The sequence below is a fragment of the Apis florea genome, unplaced genomic scaffold (genome assembly GCF_048593485.1).
Source record: "Apis florea isolate Af1SG1 unplaced genomic scaffold, ASM4859348v1 contig_2293_pilon, whole genome shotgun sequence".
Classification (NCBI taxonomy): domain Eukaryota; kingdom Metazoa; phylum Arthropoda; class Insecta; order Hymenoptera; family Apidae; genus Apis; species Apis florea.
The window spans coordinates 2686947-2707647 of record NW_028256554.1 but is presented as its reverse complement, the minus strand read 5'-3'; the positions used below and the strand labels follow the sequence as shown (position 1 = coordinate 2707647).

The following is a 20701-nucleotide window of genomic DNA, read 5'->3' as shown; positions in this document are numbered from 1 at the left end:
GAGCGTAGGGCGTAATAGACGGATTATATCGGAAGCTGAATATTAAACGGAGGAAACTGCCGCGAGGTAATCGCGTGAAAAGTTGACAAAAGTGGATCGCGGGAACGACACGAGCCTTTAACGCCTCCTCTCTCCGACGCGACTTTGTTACACCGTAACTCGCTATTTCCTAGATATTAGAACTCGGTTGCCGAGCGAGGAAGGCGCGGGTGGAAGAAGAGACAAGGCGAAGCGTTTAAAACGACGCGTTTTCACTGTCCCTGTGTAATGGTATGCGAAACTTTTCACGACTTCTTCTCGTCTCTCCGAATTCGAGAGATTGCTCGTTTTAAACAAGGCCAGTTCCTCCTCTTCGCGAAATCTTTATTACGCGTTGAACGAGACAAAGTTGGCCGTAGATCGATGAAAAGAAAAAAAGACTCGTTGTAATCGCGAAACTTCACTTCAAACGGAGGGGAAACGAGATCTCATCGTTTCGATAATAATCGACGATTCGATCGTCTTTCGAATTTCGATGGTTTTGGTTAAAATCTCGTCGATCGGCGATGTCGCGTTTTCGTATACTGGCTAAGACCACCCCTGTGGTCCAGCATCCAAGAAAGCCGCAAAGGAAAAACAGTTGGACGTCCATGTTCTCGAAGCTCGTGTTTAATTTGGCCGGATACAACAAATACGGATTGTACAGCGACGACGTGATATATCACGACAGCCCCGTGGTGAAAGAGGCGCTTCGTCGATTGCCGAAAGAAGTGCTCGACGCGAGAAATTTTAGGTATTTCCGTCTTGTGTCATCCAATTACATTCCTCCCCCGACCGAGTATTCGCGAAACTGTACGCGTGAATCCTCGATCACGGATCAATTTCCAGGAGCATACGGGCGGCGCAATTGGACTTTTTGAAAATGAATCTGCCCAGGGAAAAATGGATCACGTACGAGCAGGATATGAGTTATCGGTATCTGCAGCCGTACATAATGGAGATCATAATGGAGAAGCAGGAGGTTAACGAATTCGGTTGCACCAATTATGCCGAGTGGCATTGGCCCAGCGAGGAAGTCAAATAGCATCGTTCCACCACCTTGTAGCGTTTAATAATCAATAAATCGAGCGAGCGAAACATTTTTTTCTTCTCGACGAACGTACGCCACGAAATATTCGATCCGAGTAGGAAAAGGAATCGAAAGTTCCTTCATTCTCTCCCCGAATTCGAGCAAGGAGTTTAGAGAACGCAGACACGTCCCTATTCCACAGTAACGATAAAAGTGGATACGATGACGCGGGTCGGCGACGTGTCGCTTCTTGATGGTAACTTCGTTATCTCGCTGCCTTAATTATGGACCACGCATTGAAGTGGGTGTGCAAGGATGTCGCTCTAGAGATTCGAAAATTGCTTCTTGAAGCGCGTCTCGCGCGTCGCCGATTCAAGGAGGCACTCCACCCTGGCCCAGGATCCTCGCGCCGCGGCGTATTCAGAACGCTTTTTCTCCGATTGTACCCTCCTCCTTTTTAAATATACCACGGCTTCGTTACCACTTCGCGAGTATCTTCGCCGTGAGTAGATCGCTTAATTAAACGCAGACGCGGTATTCCCGCTGATTTTTTCTTCTCTTTTTTCTTTTCTTTTCTTTCTACGCGTCGCAGCCCCGTTTTTTCACTCCCTCTTTGTTTCAACGGTGTATCGATAACTCCCTTTTCGTTCGAGTGCGTTTACGCGTCTCCGCGTCGATTTCTCTTTTTCTCTTGCCTAATTAACTCGTTTATTGTCGCTCGTGTAATCAGATTTACGGATAATATAATACCGAAAGGATTTCGAGAAGTTGCTTTCCCTTTAATCATCGAGACTTTTAATTAGGATTCGCGAAAGTTTGGCGGGAAAAATTCGCCGCTCGACGAAATTCGAGAGATGGTGAAAATTAAGATTTTCGTTGCTTCCAGTTTGGAATAAGACGTTTTACGGACGTTGCCTAGCTCGTTTGTAACGCGTATAACAGATGAGATGAGTTTCATTCACTCCGAAACAAAGAGGGATTAATTTCACTTTCCCGAAATTAATTAATATAAACCATTCCCGCTACGATAGAACTTTCCCCGACGGTTATAATTTGATAATTGGTAGATGCAATAGAGTTATCCGTGTCACGGATGAACCGATTGTTTCGATCGCTCGCGCGTGTTCGGGATGGCGTTTTATTCGCGTGAAACCGATTATCGAGGCGGCGATAAAACTCGAATGGCCGTTTTATCCGAAACGAATCTCGGATTATTTTTTAATATCTCGGGTTCGGCTGGCAACAATGGATTACAGCATTGTATAACAATTTAAATGGCCGATCGTGGGGAATTGAATGGATACATTCAATTTGCAAGCACAGTGGGCGGCCGAGTAAAAGCCTCGCAACTCGTGCTTCCTTTTCGAGCCAATCCGATCGCGTGCCGGGAGGTCGAAGGTATCATCAAAGTTTCGCCAAGGATTCCGTCTTCTTGTCGAGAAGGTTGGCCGAGATTATACCAAGTTATTCGCGGATTAAACGCAATCGATTAACGCGGAATTGTCAGGCTTTGCTCGAGCTTGAATAGTGTCGAATTCACTCGACACCTCGATGAATACGAGCTAACGGGATTACATTCTGGATGATCGAGTTTGACAAGGCCCCAACGTTATTATTCGCGCCGACATCGTTCCTTCCCTCGATTAAACAAACGAAATCTTTTGTGGATGGATCGTACCTCTTTTTTTTTTCTTCTCCTTTATCCCCTAGATAAAATTCCCCGGAGGAGAGATTGAAAAGATAGATCCGTGGGAGGAAAATATATTTTTCTCGTGGGCGTGGAGGAAACAGCGTGGAGGATCTGATTAGCCTCTTGTCTCTGCCTCGAAGAAGGGGAAGGGAAATCGCGCGAGCAGGGAACAAAACGTGAAAATACGGAGCGGAGGCATCTTAATTCCTCGAGTCGAGTTGAGAAACATGTCAGCCATTTTTTTTTTTCTTCACCCACCCTCTCTTCTCTCTTCTCACTGTTATTACCTCCGTATATTTCGCCGGCATAAATCTCGTTATTATGTTGCTCGCGAGACGAATCATTATACAGCAGACGGTTTATTAAGACGGAAGTTCGACGGGAGTACCGCTCGCAAACCCGATGACAATTTGCATACATTGTTCCAGACGTTTCTCCCGTTCCTTTAAATTCATCTGAATTCACGGGTGGATGCGTTAATTGGAAGGTATCGCGGAACGAATACAGGTTAAAATTGGCCGGCAAAGTGGTGGGACGATCGAGGGAAAAGTTAAATGGTGGCGGAAGATTGCTCGAGGAATTTTTCTAGTTGCGTTCCTGCGACGATTAACATCCGTTTTACAGACGAGATCCGTTGAAACGGATATAATAATTTTCTATAAAGTTTCTGTATAGTTTTTTTCTTTTTTTATCCAGGGGTTTGAAAATTGAAAGGGAAAAGCGAGTCTCTATATGGATAAATTCCTGTTTTTCTCTCGGCGGAGAATCCTCATCCGAGAAATCGTATTTTCTTTCGATCGAAAAATGAAAAGCAAACAGACACGTGACAACCGCTTCTGCTTGTTTTTTTAGTATTATATTTTTAAGTAGAGTGAAAAAGAAATTTCGAAACAACAACGGAAGATATTCGATAATTTATTCCACGTCACGAGAAGACGTTTCATCGAAAACGATTTATATTCGAATGAAGCTAGAGCTTTTTCTTTTTTTTTTTTTTTTCTTTCAGAGAGAAGATTCTTCGTGAGCCAAAGTCTTCGGACCATTTTGAAGGATCCATAAAATAAACAATTTTTTTAGCGAATATAACGTTCGGTTTGACGCGTGTGAAAAGGGATCAACGCCATTTCGAATTTCTAAATAGAATTTAAAAACAATAAGGGCAATACAATTTTGAATTGGCGAGCACGAGTGCGGACAGAACTTTAAATAAACGGATTTCGAGATCAATTTTGTTCCGTTATTAATTACATTTCGGTATTACATGCGTTCAAAGGAAAAAATCGTGGAAAAAAAATTTCGAGAATTTTTGCACGGTAATTTCTCTGGAATGGAAAAAAAAAAAAAAAAATTGAAAGATCGAAAAATGATTAAGAACGATCGTTATTCCCCCCTCCCCTCCCCAAAAAAACACATTGTATTATTTTGCCTGTAATTACACCAATCACTGAATTTAAATATTTAAAATCAATCTTTATATTTGCAATATTGTAATATCGATGGAAATTTTCTCCCGAAACACCAGTGTTATAAATGCTGCATCGTAGCTGGAATTAATTTATTTAATACTTGGATAAACATCAATCGTTCAACACTTTCCAATTAATTAAAACTTCTTGCGTGCGTTGCACGCGCGCACGCGTGAAATCCATCATCATTCCTACCTGCCCACCTTCATATTTTCTCCGTGTCACGACCAACTTGCGAATGTGGAATTTCGTTCCTCGATCAAAAACGCGAGACGTAAGACACTTTTCGTTCTTCTCCCTTGATAAACATTGATCGATCGACACGAGCGTCTAACGTATTCGTCTCGTAACTCGTCGCATCGCGATACGAGTTCTACCTCGTTTTGCGTCCATTCCCATCCCCCGTCAAATTTCTTCCATCGATCCTCTCCGATGAATCCTAATTTCTGAAAGATGCGACGAATTAATCGTCATCCATAAATTCATACCGTTAACCAGAACTCGCGCCAGAAGAATTTGCCCGACAATCCCCCTTCCCCCGCGCCCCTCTAAGACAATCGAGTTATTAAAAATTTATTAGGAAATTTATTGGGAAAGTTTGGGAAGGTCGATTGGCGGAGAGGAGGGGAAGCTATCACGATTCTCGCCAAGTCTCGGGCACGTCTTCCTTTTATTAGTTGGTTAATTTAATTATCGAGAAAGCGAGAAAGCATTAAGGCAACACGTAGCGACGCGTAGCGTAGCTCGATGTAATTGAATTGTAAGCCGTTTTCGCGATGCCTACGAGAATTCCTCTGTCGTGGGAACAGGGAGGAAGGACAATCGAAGCGTGTCATCGTGCCTTTGACGTTTCAAGTTTTAATTCGCCGCTGCGATTAAAAATCAATTCCACGATTCCCAACACGCGGAGGGGAGAAGGATCTCCCTTCCCCTCTCTCGATAATTACGAAGGGGAGAAACGATAGACGAGAACGCGGGAATTTCATATCTTTTTCGACAGGTATGTCGCTTGGAACGTTGGAAAATCTCTGGATTGGACGCGAAACCGATAATTGGAGGGGCGATGGACAAGGAACGGGGGAGAGGAAAACTGTGGAAAACCGACCCGAGCATTTTTCCCTTTTCGATCGGACGTCCGATAAAAATGTCTTGGATGTTTCGATTTTTTTAAAAACGCCGCCTTTTCTCTCTCTCTCTCTCTCTCTCTCTCTCTCTCTCTCTCTTGAAACGACAATCGTTGGAGCATAGCCCGACGATAAACGTTCGAAATGAAACACGTAGCCCGCCGCAAAGTGCATTAAAACGTGACCAAAAGGAGGGGAAATTTTTTATTAAAATTCGCGAAACACCGTTATGCGGCCGCATAAATTGCACGCACGCGGGAATCACGGAGAAACGCTTTAATTAAACGTGACTCCAATAAGAAGTTTCTCTCTTCCCCGACACAGAGCAAGTTCGCCTGTAATATGTGCGGTAATAAATTCTACTCGTCAATGTTTTTCCTGCCGGCAGAAATAAATTCCGCCTGTGTGCGGAGATTATTGCGATTTCATATCGATCATTCGATGATCGATTCGACGACGATTTATAACTCGAAGGCCCCCGTTTTCACGCTCGAGAGGACGAACGAATTAAATGTTAATTCAATCCTTAAACGCTTAGGTCTGGAAACGTGGAGGTCTGTCAATCGTATCCCGCGTCTTGTTCCTCCCCCATCCCTCCCGATTGTTCGATGCTCGAGGGAATGCTGTTCGATCCCTCGCGCACCCTTTTCGAGAAAAGCTCTTAGAGCGATCGCTTTGCGAAATACGCATTGATTTCGAGAAAGATTTTTCATTCGAACGATTCCATTACTTTTTTCACCCCCTCCCGCCTTTCTACCGTTATTACCGCGATTTATTACCACCGTGATATTATAGCTAAACGTGTAGCCCGATATTTCAAATATCATACATTGGTGGAGGATTCGCGAGAAATTCAAGGCCATGATATGTGGCAACACGCCACCACGGGGATTCTTGCATTCTCTCCGGCCTCGTGCCAACTTTCTCGATTGTTTTTGTCATCGACAACATCGATAAGAATCTTTTTCTCGATGTCGAGAAACATTTTCCACGCGCGTTCTCTGCAGGATATCTAAGTTAGCGTTTCTTTGAATCGTTGTTTAATTTCCTTCCGTTCGACGGAAGCATCTTGGCTTGGATGGATCGTCAAGAGAAAAGTAATAATTATCAGTGGATATGTGGGTAAAAATATTCTCGTAAAATATTTTTCGAAAGATTTTTTGATGAATTACGAATCGCACGTTTGTCGAACAAGATTGGGCGGAAAGGGAACAACGAAAGTTGGCGGCCAATTCGTTTTATAACATAAATATTTGTGACGTCGTTCCTTTTGTTCATTGTTCCACGTATCGTTGTAAATTTATATTAAAAATTTGAGGGGTCGAAAAATATACAGCTTACATTGTTTGGAAATTGTGCGAGAAAATTGTTTGGAAAATTTCCCCGGCAAAAAATCAAATTCAATTGTTTCGACTTTTGCTCGAAACGCGGGACAATCGACTCGTTTGGTTACGCGAGAGTTCAAGCGTTTCCGCTTTAATACCGCGAAAATTGAATCCCGCGAATCACCAGATCTTCTTTTAATATCTCGATCGACGATACACAAGACTTTCTCGTTAGCGCCTTTTAATTTCCATATTCCGTGGCGCATTTGCATTTATATGCCGGCCAAATCCCGCAAAGACAGTGTTTTTAAATCGAACGATAATCGTTCGCTCGCCCGTTCGCAAAGTGCGACTCAAAGAAGAGAGTTTAAGTCCTCGTGAAACACTTTTCCAACCCAACTCGTTGTTTTCCCCCTTCGATTTAATTATTCTTCAACGTCGACTCTCAACTCTCTCTCTTTCTCTCTCTCTGACCGAGGATTACACGCCTTTTTCCTTTTTTTTTTGCTCATCGAGAGGATCGTTCGCTCTCCCGTTTTTCGTCGATCTTTGTCGTTGAGAATTGCTCTCCGCGAGACATTTACATTGGCACACACGTTCGCGCGTACAACGCATGCACATAAATCGGATCTTCCACTTAAATCACGCGCGTATTTGCATACTTGGTCCTCCTACTTAAGGCGAATCCTCGGACGGACAAGACACACGGTAACACGGCCAGCGTTCAGTTTGAAGGCTTTATTATGCATGCCTGGCCCCTATTTGCGTAGGTGGCCACTATTAAATAGTTCTCAGCCACTGCTGCTTCGCCCGCTATTCCTGCTATCGAGATTCGCGTTAATTTCAACTCCTCTCGCCGTTTATTCAATGCTATTATTTACAAGGACTGGATCATTATCCAACTGTACGAAGTCTGTAATTACCCCGTACATCAAAGAGCATCCTTCCCCGTTTTTGATATCGTTCGCGCAACAACTTTCCGACTCCCGTCTGTTTGATTTCCGTAACGAGCATCGATTAGACTAACAAATATTTCGTTGGAACAACGATGAAAAATAAATCGTAACGCTCCGTACGTATCGTTGAAATATTACGAACGATGAAAGGGACGATAAGGGAATACAAGGACGCGCTGATATTTTAGCGGTATAAAATAGCAGGATTAAGGAACCCGTCGCTGCTCCAGGATTACCATTCCTCTTTGTCGATCCTTCCTCCCTATCCTCATTGTCTTTTCGTTTTAATTTCCAGTTCTGGAGCTGACTTTGCCATTCATTCCCCACTCCGCCTCTTGGATCCTCCATCTCGCGCGGAATATTAATTATTCGAAATTTTTAGAACTCTCGACCGTGAAAGGGTGGAACTTTTGGAGACTTTGGTATCCTCCCTCGCCCATATAGCCAATGTGAACGAGGTATCCGGTTAATAAAACGGGAATGCTTGTTTATACGAAAAACGAGACGACAAACAAAGATAGCGGCCCTTTATCTTTAAAAGATACGGTCGATTATAGGAATCGAAATCTCCAGTTCGTCGTGTGTTGACTCGTTATCAGCCTCGAGTCGATTAAACTCGAACTCGCGAACGAACACGCGATTTGTTTATGTCGCGATGGAGGGGGGATAAAGGCAGGCAGACGGGTCGAAGGAAGAATGGAAATACGCGTTCGTGTTCGACGAACGAATGTAAAACGGGACTGCTGGCGAGCTCGAGTTTTTTTTAAAATCCATCGACCATAATTTTAAGAGCCAGCGATGAGTCAGCACTTGCCCTAATCCAGAGAAGAGAACTGTTCTATCTCTCTCTCTCTCTTTGTTTTACACAGCTTCAATTTTGCTTCTCGATGCAGAGATCCCCGCTCCAATGCTTAATGATCAAAGGATTAAATTATTAGCGGGAAGAGGTTGCTCGGGTTATTCGTGCGATTAAACTCGATTAGACTCCACTCGTTTTTGCCTCGTTTCGATGCGCTGACATTCATAAAATTACGATTGAAAATCCCCCCCCGACCTACTCGAGAAATTATGGATTTATAGTGTGAAACGTACGTATCGTGGAACGCATCGACGATATTTCAGTTTTATAAAAACAGGTAGGCGGGAGGGAAGGAGAGAGGGAAGGAAACTGATTTAATATCTGGTGGAATCCAGAGAAAAGAGAGAGAGAGAGAGAGAGAGAGAGAGAGAGAGAATGAATATCAAAATAGACGATCTATTTTACGCTTTTGTTCGAGGGGAACGGAAGCGAGAGGTAGGTCTTTTTTTTTTTCAGACAATCGAGCAGGACGAGGATCCTGGAGGGAGTGTAAAAAGCTATCGAGAGGAAATAACGGGGGGAGGGAGAGAGGGAAGTGGAAAATGTGCGGTCAGAGGTACGAAAAGAAAGGTCTGTAAGTGGCCTGGTAGGGACACGACTCGGAGGTTAACCTTGATTTTGCCATTTCTTCCTCTTCTTCCTTCTGGCCGTCCCTAATCTCGACGAGTTCCTCCCGAACAAGAGAATTTCCTCGGAGAAATGGCCGCCACCTGAGCATCCCTCGCTTGTCTCGAGCATCGATTCTTTTCATCCCCTTTCGCGTTCGCCTCTTTTGCCGTTTTAAAATTTTTTTTTTCTCTCAAAAAAAGAAAAGGGAACGAAATTTAAAAATTAAAAACAGAGAGGCAAATATATCTCGATCTTTTTTGTTTTAACAAGTCGGACGTCAGGCATCATTTCGAATCAATATTCCATCCAGACTCGGATCCAGATTAAATTCGTTCGAACGAATCGATTTTGAACGGTTAACAGCGATGATCGGGTTCCGTTCGATTGTTCGATCCGTATCCACCATTAAAAGCGGTTGCTTCGACGAACCAAGAGGAAAAAAAAAAACATTTCACTCTCGAAGGATTCTGCACTGATACTCTCGTATCGATCACCGTTCCATCCATCGTGTAATTGATGGTTCTTAAATGCGACACCACTCCACTATTAAGTGGACCGATGTCTCGATTAATTAATTTTCTCGGGAATTTCATTATCCATGGTGTTACTCCATGCCGTCTCCCTCCCCTCTCCTTCATTCAGAAATTCTTTCTCAAGGATGCTCTTTTCCCCCCTCCCCCCCCCTCGATAATTCTCGATAATCCTCGAACTAATATTTAAATATTTCGTTTCCAAACTTTTCATTTTCATTTCCTCCAATCCCCTTCCCCAAAGGAATCAAAGGATACAATACAAGTTGTTTTCGAATTGTTTCAATTCCAATCTCTCCGACCAACAGTGTATTCAATTCAACCGAGATCGAAGTTGTTTGTCACGGAGGGGGGGGGGAGGAGGAGGAGGAGGAGGAGGAGAGAGAGAGAGAAAAAATAAAACAAAAAACGGTTTACCGCGGACAACAATGGGTCAAAATCTCGTTCACGGAGTCGAGATGGGGAAAAAAAAGGTGAAGAAGAAAAATTTTCGAATTTGTTTTCAATCCTGTTGGACACGAGTCACAATGACTGAGTGATAAGGCAATTTGGAGAAGTGTCGGGAGCGGACGAAAGATCGGCTCGCGGGAAGAAGATGAACGCTCGAAGGCTGGGGTACAGTTTTCGCGTGTGTCTCCATTACCATACATATTGCGTTGCCATCGCGAATCAAGCTTCTTCCGCTGCCAGATTTTCACATTTTCCGGGGACACGCGCTGCATCCACGATCCCGACGGAGAGTAGATTTATGGAAAGGATTGAATTAAATCATCGGCCACGAAGGATCGCGAAGCAGCGATGGAATCGCGGATGGAATTAATTACTCGTTCGCTCGAATAACGCTTCGCTATGATTGCCAATATGGAGTTATACGATTCCTTTATCATTTATTATCTAGAAATAATTCCAACGCGATCGGTGAAAATTGGACCGAGTGGAAAATTATCGTTCCTTGTATCGTCTGAATCGAACGCTTTAGACAACGATCATAATTCCTGGGTGGAGTCGTATGACGATAAACCTTAGCTCGTTAAAATTTATTCTAAACATCTTCGAGAAAGAAATCCACTTGCAAAAGGAAACTGTGAAATTATTATTCGATTTTAAGAAAATCGGTTGTAAATCGAATAACGAGTTATCATATGAATCTCTTATATAAGATACCATCTTCGTTTTCGAGTTATATTTTAATAATACATTATCGGCCATTGTACCGAGAAAATGTGAATATCCGAGGTAACGAAGATATTTAACTGCCGTATTAGCCATTCGTGCTTCGTCTCCATGGATCGTACTCCTCCTTTCACTTTGCTTCGCTGTGACTAAACTGTTGCGATGAAATTTTTCCCAATTGAAATTCTCCGTTTGACTTTTCTCCATTAAAATATTTATGCGAATAATGACATTAAAAAAAAAAAAATGTATAATCCAGTTCTAATGTTCTTTCCTTAAATTATTCACGCTTCGAACACTTCAACTGAAAACTTTTTTTCGATACGACAGGTTTGTCACTCTACATTAATTTATTAAACTCCTGACCTTACGAAATCGTGATAAATTCCTTAAACGTTCGAAGGTAGAAGAGAGAAAGCCAATCTTTCAGGGCCGATTTCGATCGTGATTCGGCGATACGTCAACGACAAGTGGCCGTGCTACGTTATCAGCTTTTCCAGCAGGGGGAGGAATCGAAATGGCGGGAACAGGCACGTAAAATACAACGCGATCTGTTCACCGTCGATACGAATTCGGTGTACTTACGGCGTGCACATGTTCCGCACAGTGTATCCGCGCGTATACCGGTGCTCGGCGAGCAGCTTCGTCGATAGGTTAGCCGACGAGGAAAATAAGCTGTACACACGAGCTGCGAATTCCGCCAACAGCGGATTAATGGATCAGCTGGGAACGAAATTTTCAACGAGCGTTACAGTTGTTCATTTTTAGCAATGGACGCCTCTTTTCGAAGGGATTTTTGATCTTTAACATCACATCTCGAAATACCGATCGATAAGCTTAATATGATTTTTCGAGAAGAAGAATTACCTTGAACACGTGTGTGAAAGTGTGACTCATATCTGGGCGACAGCGATCGTTGCTTCGATCCTGTTCATACCGTATATTTATCTTTACATTAAACAAATCGTTTCGCGATCTAATTCCCTAGAACAGAAATTACGTCCATTCTACAACTTTAAAAATCTGCACTCGTTTACTTGTTGCGCCAATTTAAGCTCGTTGAAAGATCGATGGTTGACGGAGAAATAACTCGCGCTAACCGACTTCTTTTTTCGGAAAAAAAAAAAAAAAAAAAAAGAAGTATGAAAAATTCTCGACGCGAGATTAGAAAGAGACACGGGTGCGGTTCGATCGCCAGTGATGGAAAACGCGTCGTGTCCCGAATTCGACCACGGAAATTTCCCTATAAAACGTATATTCTCCGTGTTTTCGTATAGCGCGAAAATCCCGTTCGATTTCCCGTTTACGTCTTTCTTCCGATTGTTCGTAAACCCGTTGCACGCGATTCTTTTTTGTTTTTTATTTATTTATTTTTTTGCTCCATCTCTCTCGTTGTTTGAATAGGCAAAGCTGTGCCGCAGCTGCGACATCATGATAAATTCCCAGATAAACGCGTCGAATCTCGATGAAACGTTCGATCGTTTCGGAATAAACATTTCTCGTTTTTCAATGGAGAAGGAGAAAAGGGCAACTGCGGCAATATAATATAAGCGCGCGCGCGAAGAGAGAGAGAGAGAGAGAGACTTGTGGAACGAAGTCGTATCGTCCACGCGGATTCAGTTCCATTGCGTTCTCGTATGACAATTTGCGTAAGATACCGTTTGTTCCAGGGGGATGTAGGATGAAGGGTGCAACGTTTCACAGAATGCGAATCGTGTAATTATTCTCTTTTTTTTATTTTTTTACCTCTTATCACATCAGGATTTTTTCCTTTGCAAGAGAAAAAAGAGGAAAAGACCATTCCTATTTTCTTCTTCTCCGTTCAACGCGGAGAAACTCGCCTTATAATAAATCGTGCAAGATGTAAGCGGGGGAAGGAAAAATCTAGTTAAGCTTTTTAACGGCGTTGTAGAAACGCGAGATGTCGCGGGATGAAATTAAATAACGCTGCCTTGTGTCGAATCGAGATTTAATTCTCGTCGAAAAGAATAATCCCGTTATAATGTCGCGTATAATATCAACATTCCCGTGGCGTGATAATTTCTTTTTTTTTTTTTTTTTTTTTCGAACAGGAAAAGCCCGACCGCTTCTTTCCTCGCGAGTCGAGGGAAGGAGGCTTTATCCGGAATTTAGCCTCCCTTTTGAGATCAAGTGATAAAGTGTTTCCTGAAGGAGCGAGGATAAGGCACGTAGAAAAATCTGGTTGGTGGAACGATATGCTCATCCTGCATTGTGCTCAGACAATGTCGCATAGGCGGGGGAAAGAGAGGAGTATCGCGGAGGTAGATTAGAAGTTGGTTCATCGATGATTCGGCAACGATACCTTTAACGACACCGTTAATGAGAAATATTCGTGCAAAGTTTCTTCCAGGGTCCAGCGTTTCACCGCAGGGACGGCCGATTTGTCGAGTTATATTGCATTGTATGCACAAACTTGGCGAACCAATCTCCAACTTCACAAGCCTCTATATCGCGCGTGTAAACTTAGGGCTCTAATCTCTCCCGTCGAGTTAAACTAAATAGAAAACGTTTCTCGGGGCTAAGTATCTGTAAAATCCACCTAAATATCGTATTCAACGCATATAACACACACACACACTTGTGTTTCAAATTGCATCGAAATACAATATAATCGTAACACTCGTAAAGATTGGAATTTATTGGATCGGATCATATTCAAAATATATTGATACAAATGAGAAGGCCATCCCCTTTCGCCGATCTCGATTTTCCATTAAATATTATATCGTCGTCGGGCAACGTTACAACAATTTTCATTTCCGTGTTAATAACTCGCAGAGATACACCGCGTCGGAAGCTCGTCGGCCTGTTAATAAATTCATTCGGACGGACAATGAATAGTTCATTATATTTTATAACATTTAGCTTTCTCCGCTATGGCGATGGTGGTGATACTCGATATTCGGGTTATTTCACGCGCGTCTCACTCTCCTCGAAAAAAGGGAAGAGAAGTTATCGGATTCGAAATCGGATTCAATCCGACAATCTGTAAGCAAGGAGGGAAATTGGCCGGTGCATCCGGTTAAAATATTATCCGATCCGCTCCGATCGGTGGAAAAGAGTTTGCCGAAGCGAGAGAGCGTCGTAATAAATCTCGGGGACCCGAACGGTGAAACTAATCCCCAACAACTTTCGATTATGTTATTCGCACGCACGGCCGAGATCGATCGCGTTCGTTCCATCCATAGAACCGCGCTCCTTTCCCCCCCTCTCTCCTCCGCCCTCAGCGTTTCGTTTGGAAGCGCCGATCGGTGGCCGCTATCGACACAAGCCTGTACAAATTATTCGTGTCTCGTTGGCGCGGATGAGTGGCGCTGATCGGCCCGAATCGATACAAATCGAAAAGTCGCGCGAGAGTGGAGGAGGAGGGGAAAAATTTGATTCGCTCGTTGCCGAACGAATTTCAATATAAACGATAAATGGCTTTTCAAAAGTTTTTTTCACAAGTTTTTTTAATGGAAACGAATGGTGAAACGGATATCCGAAAATGACGGATTAACAAGAAGAGGAAGGGAGGGGGAAAAATTTGGATATTTAATCTGGCCAAATTAAGCGTAATCGATTTTACGAAACTGATTCTTCTTATTTATCTATTTGAGTGTAATTAATCGATCGTGTACGGGATCTCGTGCAATTTTATTTCATTTCTTCTTTTTTTTTTCGCGTAAATATCGCGAGAATTAATTTCGAGAAACGACAATTTTCACGCGGATCTCGTGATACCTCGTGATCCGACATAATAAATCACGATTTACCGGCACTTGGGTGGTTTAATTAATTTGTAACGAGTTTCCACAAGTTGAACACAGATGAAGCTAGGATATTAATCATCCTTAAACCATCGCAAAAGATTTCCTCCTCTCTCCCCCCGCCCCACCCCTCCTTTGTATTCATTTTCTTTCTAAGTTAATCACCAGGGCCCGTCTTCCACCCACCCCCCTCCACTTATTTAACTCGCCAAAGTATATATACTCACCGGTGGAACTCAAACAGTGTGTGTTATGTGTGTGTGTGTGTGTGTGTGTTTTTTCCAACGTTTTATTTCTTCCCTCCCTGCCTCCCGCCGATTTTCCAACCCGCCAGAGGTTCCACTCTTGGACGGAGAAGTGAGAAAACTTTTAACTACCTACCTTAACCAATAAATCATCCACCAGAAAATATTACCTTAAATTACCAACGTTGCTTTCCTCGATTGCTTTTCAGAAACTTCGATACCCACTCCGCGAGACACTCCATAACGTCCATATTATTGTATACATATTTAATACGTAATAAAAAAAAAAAAAAAAAAAAAAAAAAGGAAAACTACCTCCACGAATATTTCCTCGAGATCCTCCTCTCATTCTCGAATATATATCCCTCCGGGAGGGAAACCAGTTCACCGCGAGCAATATACCTATCTAATGAGCGCGTAAAGGCGGAGGATGAGGCGGAGAGAAAGAAAGCGCATTATGGCTCGTAAGGTGGGCTCGAGCGAAGAATGCCGATCGATTTCCTCGTTCCCAATAAGACGCGATTTCTTTTTTCGCGATCAAGAGGTACGGGCTGAGCCGTCGGGATCTGAATTGTGCCGGGGATCACGGGTGTTTCGGCCCGCACAATGCGAGCCGCGATCGATGCCGTTTTATGTACGTCGGGCATCGAGGCCGATCCGAAGATTCGGGCCGGCGATCTCCATCTCACGCTCGCGCCAAGATGAGGAGAAATTCCTCTCTTATTCGAGGTCTATCCTCTCACTCGCGATATTAACTCCATAATCGGGGAATAATAGTATCCGTTACACACAGGTTTTAAACCATCCGCGCGAGGATATTTTTCACGATTTCCACAGGCTGATAAATATTAATTCGAAGATCTGCCGGGGAGGAGCAGCGCGCTCGTTCTCTCGCGAAGGAAAAATACCTTGTCTGATATATTTTTAAACGGCCGCTCTCTCTCCCCTTCTCTCTCTTTATTTTAAAACAGACCGTTCGGTGGGAGATTATCATCTTTACTTTCCGCCCGTGGATTTGTCCGTTGTATCTTTTCCACGGAGTTTGGCCAGAGAGACAGCCAGGGCTTTTGAACTTTTCTTTTGGGGATCAAAGTAAATACCGTTCCTTGAATAAGAAATAAAACGCGACGGTGAACTTCCTTCTCCGCAGCAGGGAGGAAAATTGAAAGAAATAATTTTGGGCAAACTATATACGCTCTTGTTTAAAAGCTTTCCTTCCACTCGGAGGGAAAGAACTTTCTCTCCCTCCTTACACCTGCTTTAAGCCGTATAGAAAAGAGAGTTTCGTTAAAATAAAGCGATACGATAATAATAATAATTTCGATGGAGTTAGACCGTCGTGTTATCGCATACAGCACGAAAGATATAAGAAAACGGTTTCAACGGTTGATCGTGTTTGTTGCGCTCGATCAAGTTACTATTCTCCCTCCCCCACCAGAAGCAGTAAAATTTCTCAAGATCACGGCAACTGGAGGTGGCGCCTCGACCAACTTTGTCCCTTGCCGATTCTCCAACTTCGATATGTCTTCACGACTTCCTTCTGTCGTGTTCGCAGTAGTTCGTAGTTATCGGTTTGTTAACCGATAAACCGAAGTCTCGCCTCCAACTATGGAGTAACGGTTTCAAGTTTACCACGATCCCTTGGAGAGGAAATCGAAACGATTTTGCCGATTTTTCTTATATATGACGAACTATCGGTATTATTTCTTTTTTTCTTTTTTTTCCCCTCTCCTTCTCTTCTTCTTCCTCGCTTGTTTTTCCACCAACAATCGAGCGTGTCGCGTCGAAACACTTGTTGAATGGAAAACGAAGTTTTCGAATCGAATTTTTTCGAACGAAAAAAACGATCTCCCGGCGATCGTCTCTCGAAAAAATGTTTAATTGTCATTGCGGTTCTTTCAAGTATGGGCCGCGAATCGAACACGAAACACGGCCAAACGCAATCAACCCGGTGTTCGGATAACTGGTTTGTCCATCGGTTCCCCGGCTTGTATATCGATTGTTACAAATTTGTTCCATTCGTTCATTCTTTTTTTTTTTTTTCACGCCGTTTTATTAGAATTCCTGTTAACGTGCATTCACGTATACGTGAATCGCAATGAGAAGGAGGATAACGAAGAAATGAGAATGAGAACGCGTTGCGAATAACTCGTTACTTATAATATTCAATATCAATCCTACCTAATTGTTTTGTGAATTAAGAGAACGATCGTACAATTGTACCATTAATTTTGGATTTTATGTTTTACATCTTTTTTTTTTTCTCAAACTGATGAAGTTACAAGTTTTGTAAATCCACGTTGGCCAACGATTTATTTTTCTAAAGAGTTTCTTCTATTCATAACTGAACTGAATAAATCAATATTCGTAATATTCGATGTTTCTACGTCAAATATTCAAATTGTTTTCCTCTTAATTCGATTGAAATGAACAGTTTTTCGATTTTTTAATAAATCGAATTACATATTTATATTAACGGTACAATTGAAATTGTCGATTGATACAAAAAATTGACAATCTCGTTCTTATTTGTCTGTTTTCTGTTTCGAGGGGATGGCGCGAACGACGTATTTAATTTAATTTCCTTCTAATTTCCGTGAAACATTATTTAAAACTTAAACACGCGTGGCAACAAGAGGGCATAAAATCGCGCGAACGATAAATTAGCCGTGGCGAAAATGAAAGGGATGGCGTAGTCGCTTTTGGATTAGACTACTAACAAAGCGTTTTGATAGTAGGTGGTCGTTATTGCAGACGCGCGAAAGTCTAGGGGGAGAGGAAGTTAGCTCGGGGAGAAACCATCCGTCGAATTAATTACGTTTGGTCGGCGAACGAGACGATAAGGCAAGTTGGAACAGAATGAGATGCCAGACGCGTTAAGACAGCGCCCCGGGGAAATCCTCGAAATCGATCTTCGGAATTTTAATCACCGTCCCTTGTTATCGAGAGCCGATCGAAAATTTTACCCCCAATTTTATGAATCTTAAAATTCGAAGATCAAACCTCGACCAAATTTTCCCACCGATCCCCGACAAATCTCTTTCTCCAAAATTGACATTCTCGAAATTTACAACGTGAGAAGACCCGTACGAGAGAGCTAGCACAACAATGGCGCGATAACAGAGACGCAAACTCATCCCCACCGTGCTTCGATTATTCGAGCATCGGCGCGAATGATGGAACGTTCACGTTCTTTTCTGCCTCGTTCGAGCTTATTTTATTGATAAAAAGCGTGGCCTCGATTCTCACCGTCTATTATATTCCCCTTCGATAGACGCGACCCGGTAACACCGCTGTAATAACTTTCACGCCGGTTAAATCGGTGCATCGATCTCAAAGTTGGTTGGCTTCGACGCATTCTTCGTTGCCTCGCTAAATATCGAGCGAGCCTCGCCTCGAACAAAGTTAACCAACGTCCCGATAGTTGGCCGACCTAGCCAACTATCATCCTTCCTAAAACCCCTCACAAACGCGCGAATAACCGCATCCACGAAATGTACATACACGTATTATACACGCGGGGATCGGGCACGAAAAAAGGAACGAATTTTCATCGCGCCGTTATCATGGGGGAGAGGGGAAATACGAGAATCTTTCTTTTTCCCTCTCCTTTTCCCACCCGTTGCGTATCGTCTCTCTTTCCCTGCACACTGGTGGCTAGTCGTAATTCTTACCGATTGTGTTTCCATTTCCTTGCCTCTACCCCTGCGCGGCTAACAACGCACCGGATATTTTAATAACACCTTGGACCGTTCCGTGTCTCTTAACTCTCTCTCTCTCTCTCCCTGCAATTCTCGCTTCTTCTCCACGTTTCCCTTCGATTCGCCTTTATTCGCCACGTATGCGAAACAAACGTAAACAAAATTTGACGCGAATCCGGCGACTTGATCAACTTGGCTGCGAAACTTTCCTCCTGCTTTTCCATCGATGCGAATTATCCCGGCAGAGATAGGACAAAGCGGAACTACACTAGGGGAGATGAGGGGGGGAGAGAGTTTCGGTTCATCAGCTCGAAATACCGCGGCGCGGAAACCGACAAGTTTCGCTCGTGTATTAACAACCCGATTCGCAAGCTGTGCGCGCATTCCATCCGGCATGGTAATGCACGGATCCGTCCAAACTTTTTTTCTTCACCGCAGATCCGTGCCTTTGACGTGTGGAAATTTCGACGCGTCGCTCCTCTCCGCCGATTTCGATTGAAAAGCATACGCAAAGCAAGGGGATACAGGGTGTGATGCGTCGTGAGATTCTTCTTCGTAGCGCTCTCCTTTCCCAAATTTTTTTCGAGATGCGCCCAAACTTCGGCCCCTTCGAAAGAAACCTTTTGCAGATATGTTCTCGCTCGAGAAAATGAAATACAAATACTTTGCACGAGGTAATGGGAAACCAGGTTGTAACACGGCCATCGAAAATTTAATCCATCCCGGGTGAATATTCGCCAAACAAGCCGCGTTCCTCCTCTCCCCCCTTCGAGACTTGAAATTCCAATCGTAAATATTTTACCAAGCAATATTCCATCGTATCGAGGATCAGAAAGCGTATCCAAACCTTGAATAAAAATATCCTTTCGTCGTAAATGGACGTGTAATCCGTCCGCTCTGTCTATCTAACTTTCATCCACGAAACTTAGCAGCGAGGAGAAAGAGAAAGGGAGTTTAATCTTCGAGGGTGAGATTCAGCGTCTGGATTTTGACCAATTCTCGTCACTTCTTTCTCCTCGATCCGTTAAGACGGAGAAGAATGGGGCGGGAAGAGTGTGTTTGGACGGATAGAAAAGCACCGCATCCCTCGCCTTTGGCTTCTCCCACAGGGATGAAAGAGGTGACGGCGAAACGAAACGAGCCAGAGGATTCGCGCCTCCCCCGGGAGAATCGTCCGTAACGAGCGAGTTTGCGGACGACTCGAATCCCGCCTCGGGTCACGCTCGCGGCGCTCGACGATCTTTCGTTGAAAACGGTGGACAAGGTCAATTTAAAGGAGAAAAAGGAAAGAAAGGATGTTCTCTCGTTTCCTGATCATTCTCGTATCGAGGAAGAAGAAAATTGGGAGACAAAGTAACAGATTTTCACACGGCTCGATTTAATTGAACAACACAACCTCGGTCGCGTTTCGAAGGATAAGACGAGATCTGTAAATTTTGAGCAAACGTATATTGTACATGTCCCTTTGGATAAAGGGAACCACGGTGAGTTTGAATAAACGAGATAATCGCGGTTGAAAATTGTTTATGCGTTTTATCAGACACGTAGATAAAATGAAGAATGGGGAGAAGAATCAGTGGAATATAATTAGGAGATAGATAGAGAGAGAGAGAGAGAGAGAGAGAGAGAGAGAGAGAAGGATTAATTCATAGGATAATTACGGGAGTGGAAAACGGCGGCTCGCAAAGGTTCCTTAATGGCATCGGTTGCGCCATTTTCGAGGAAAGGGCGCTATCTCCCGCTGTAGTTGATAATTACGATAAAGCTTAATTTTCTAAAGAATGTCGAGCGGCTCACGATTTGCGGCTCACGATTTAGCGTCGAGATTCGCAAAAAAAGAAGAAAGGAAGAAAAAAAAAGAAAAAATAAGAAAGGGGAATCAACAAACAAATCCTGCTTCGAAGAATGCTTGTACAGGACCAGTGAAGAGGAAAAGACGAAAAGTTGGAAATAAATAGAGAAAGATTACCGAGAAAGAATTTATCTTTTGAGGATAAAACTCTGTTGAATTATCTTGTTATGGACATGAGAATAATGTTTAGTATTTCTTGGTAGAGGTGGTCCATTTCTCTCTCTTTTTCCCCTTTTTTCTTCTTCTTCTTTCTTCCCCTTTTCTTCTCTTTTGATTACAAAATAATCGGCGGAAAAATACTAGAAGAAATTTCGAAAGAAGTGCGAATAAACGGGGGCCGCATTGTTGGGCGA

General features: G+C 43.2%; 1 protein-coding gene across 1 annotated transcript; it reads left to right on the top strand.

Moving 5' to 3' along the window:
* Positions 1-1116, top strand: LOC105735738 (cytochrome b-c1 complex subunit 7). The gene is made up of 2 exons (XM_031917144.2): positions 1-772; positions 868-1116. Exons 1-2 carry the CDS (start codon positions 546-548, stop codon positions 1061-1063), a joined length of 423 nt encoding a protein of 140 aa, XP_031773004.1. The 5' UTR covers positions 1-545; the 3' UTR covers positions 1064-1116.
* Positions 1117-20701: the final 19585 nt, after the last annotated feature.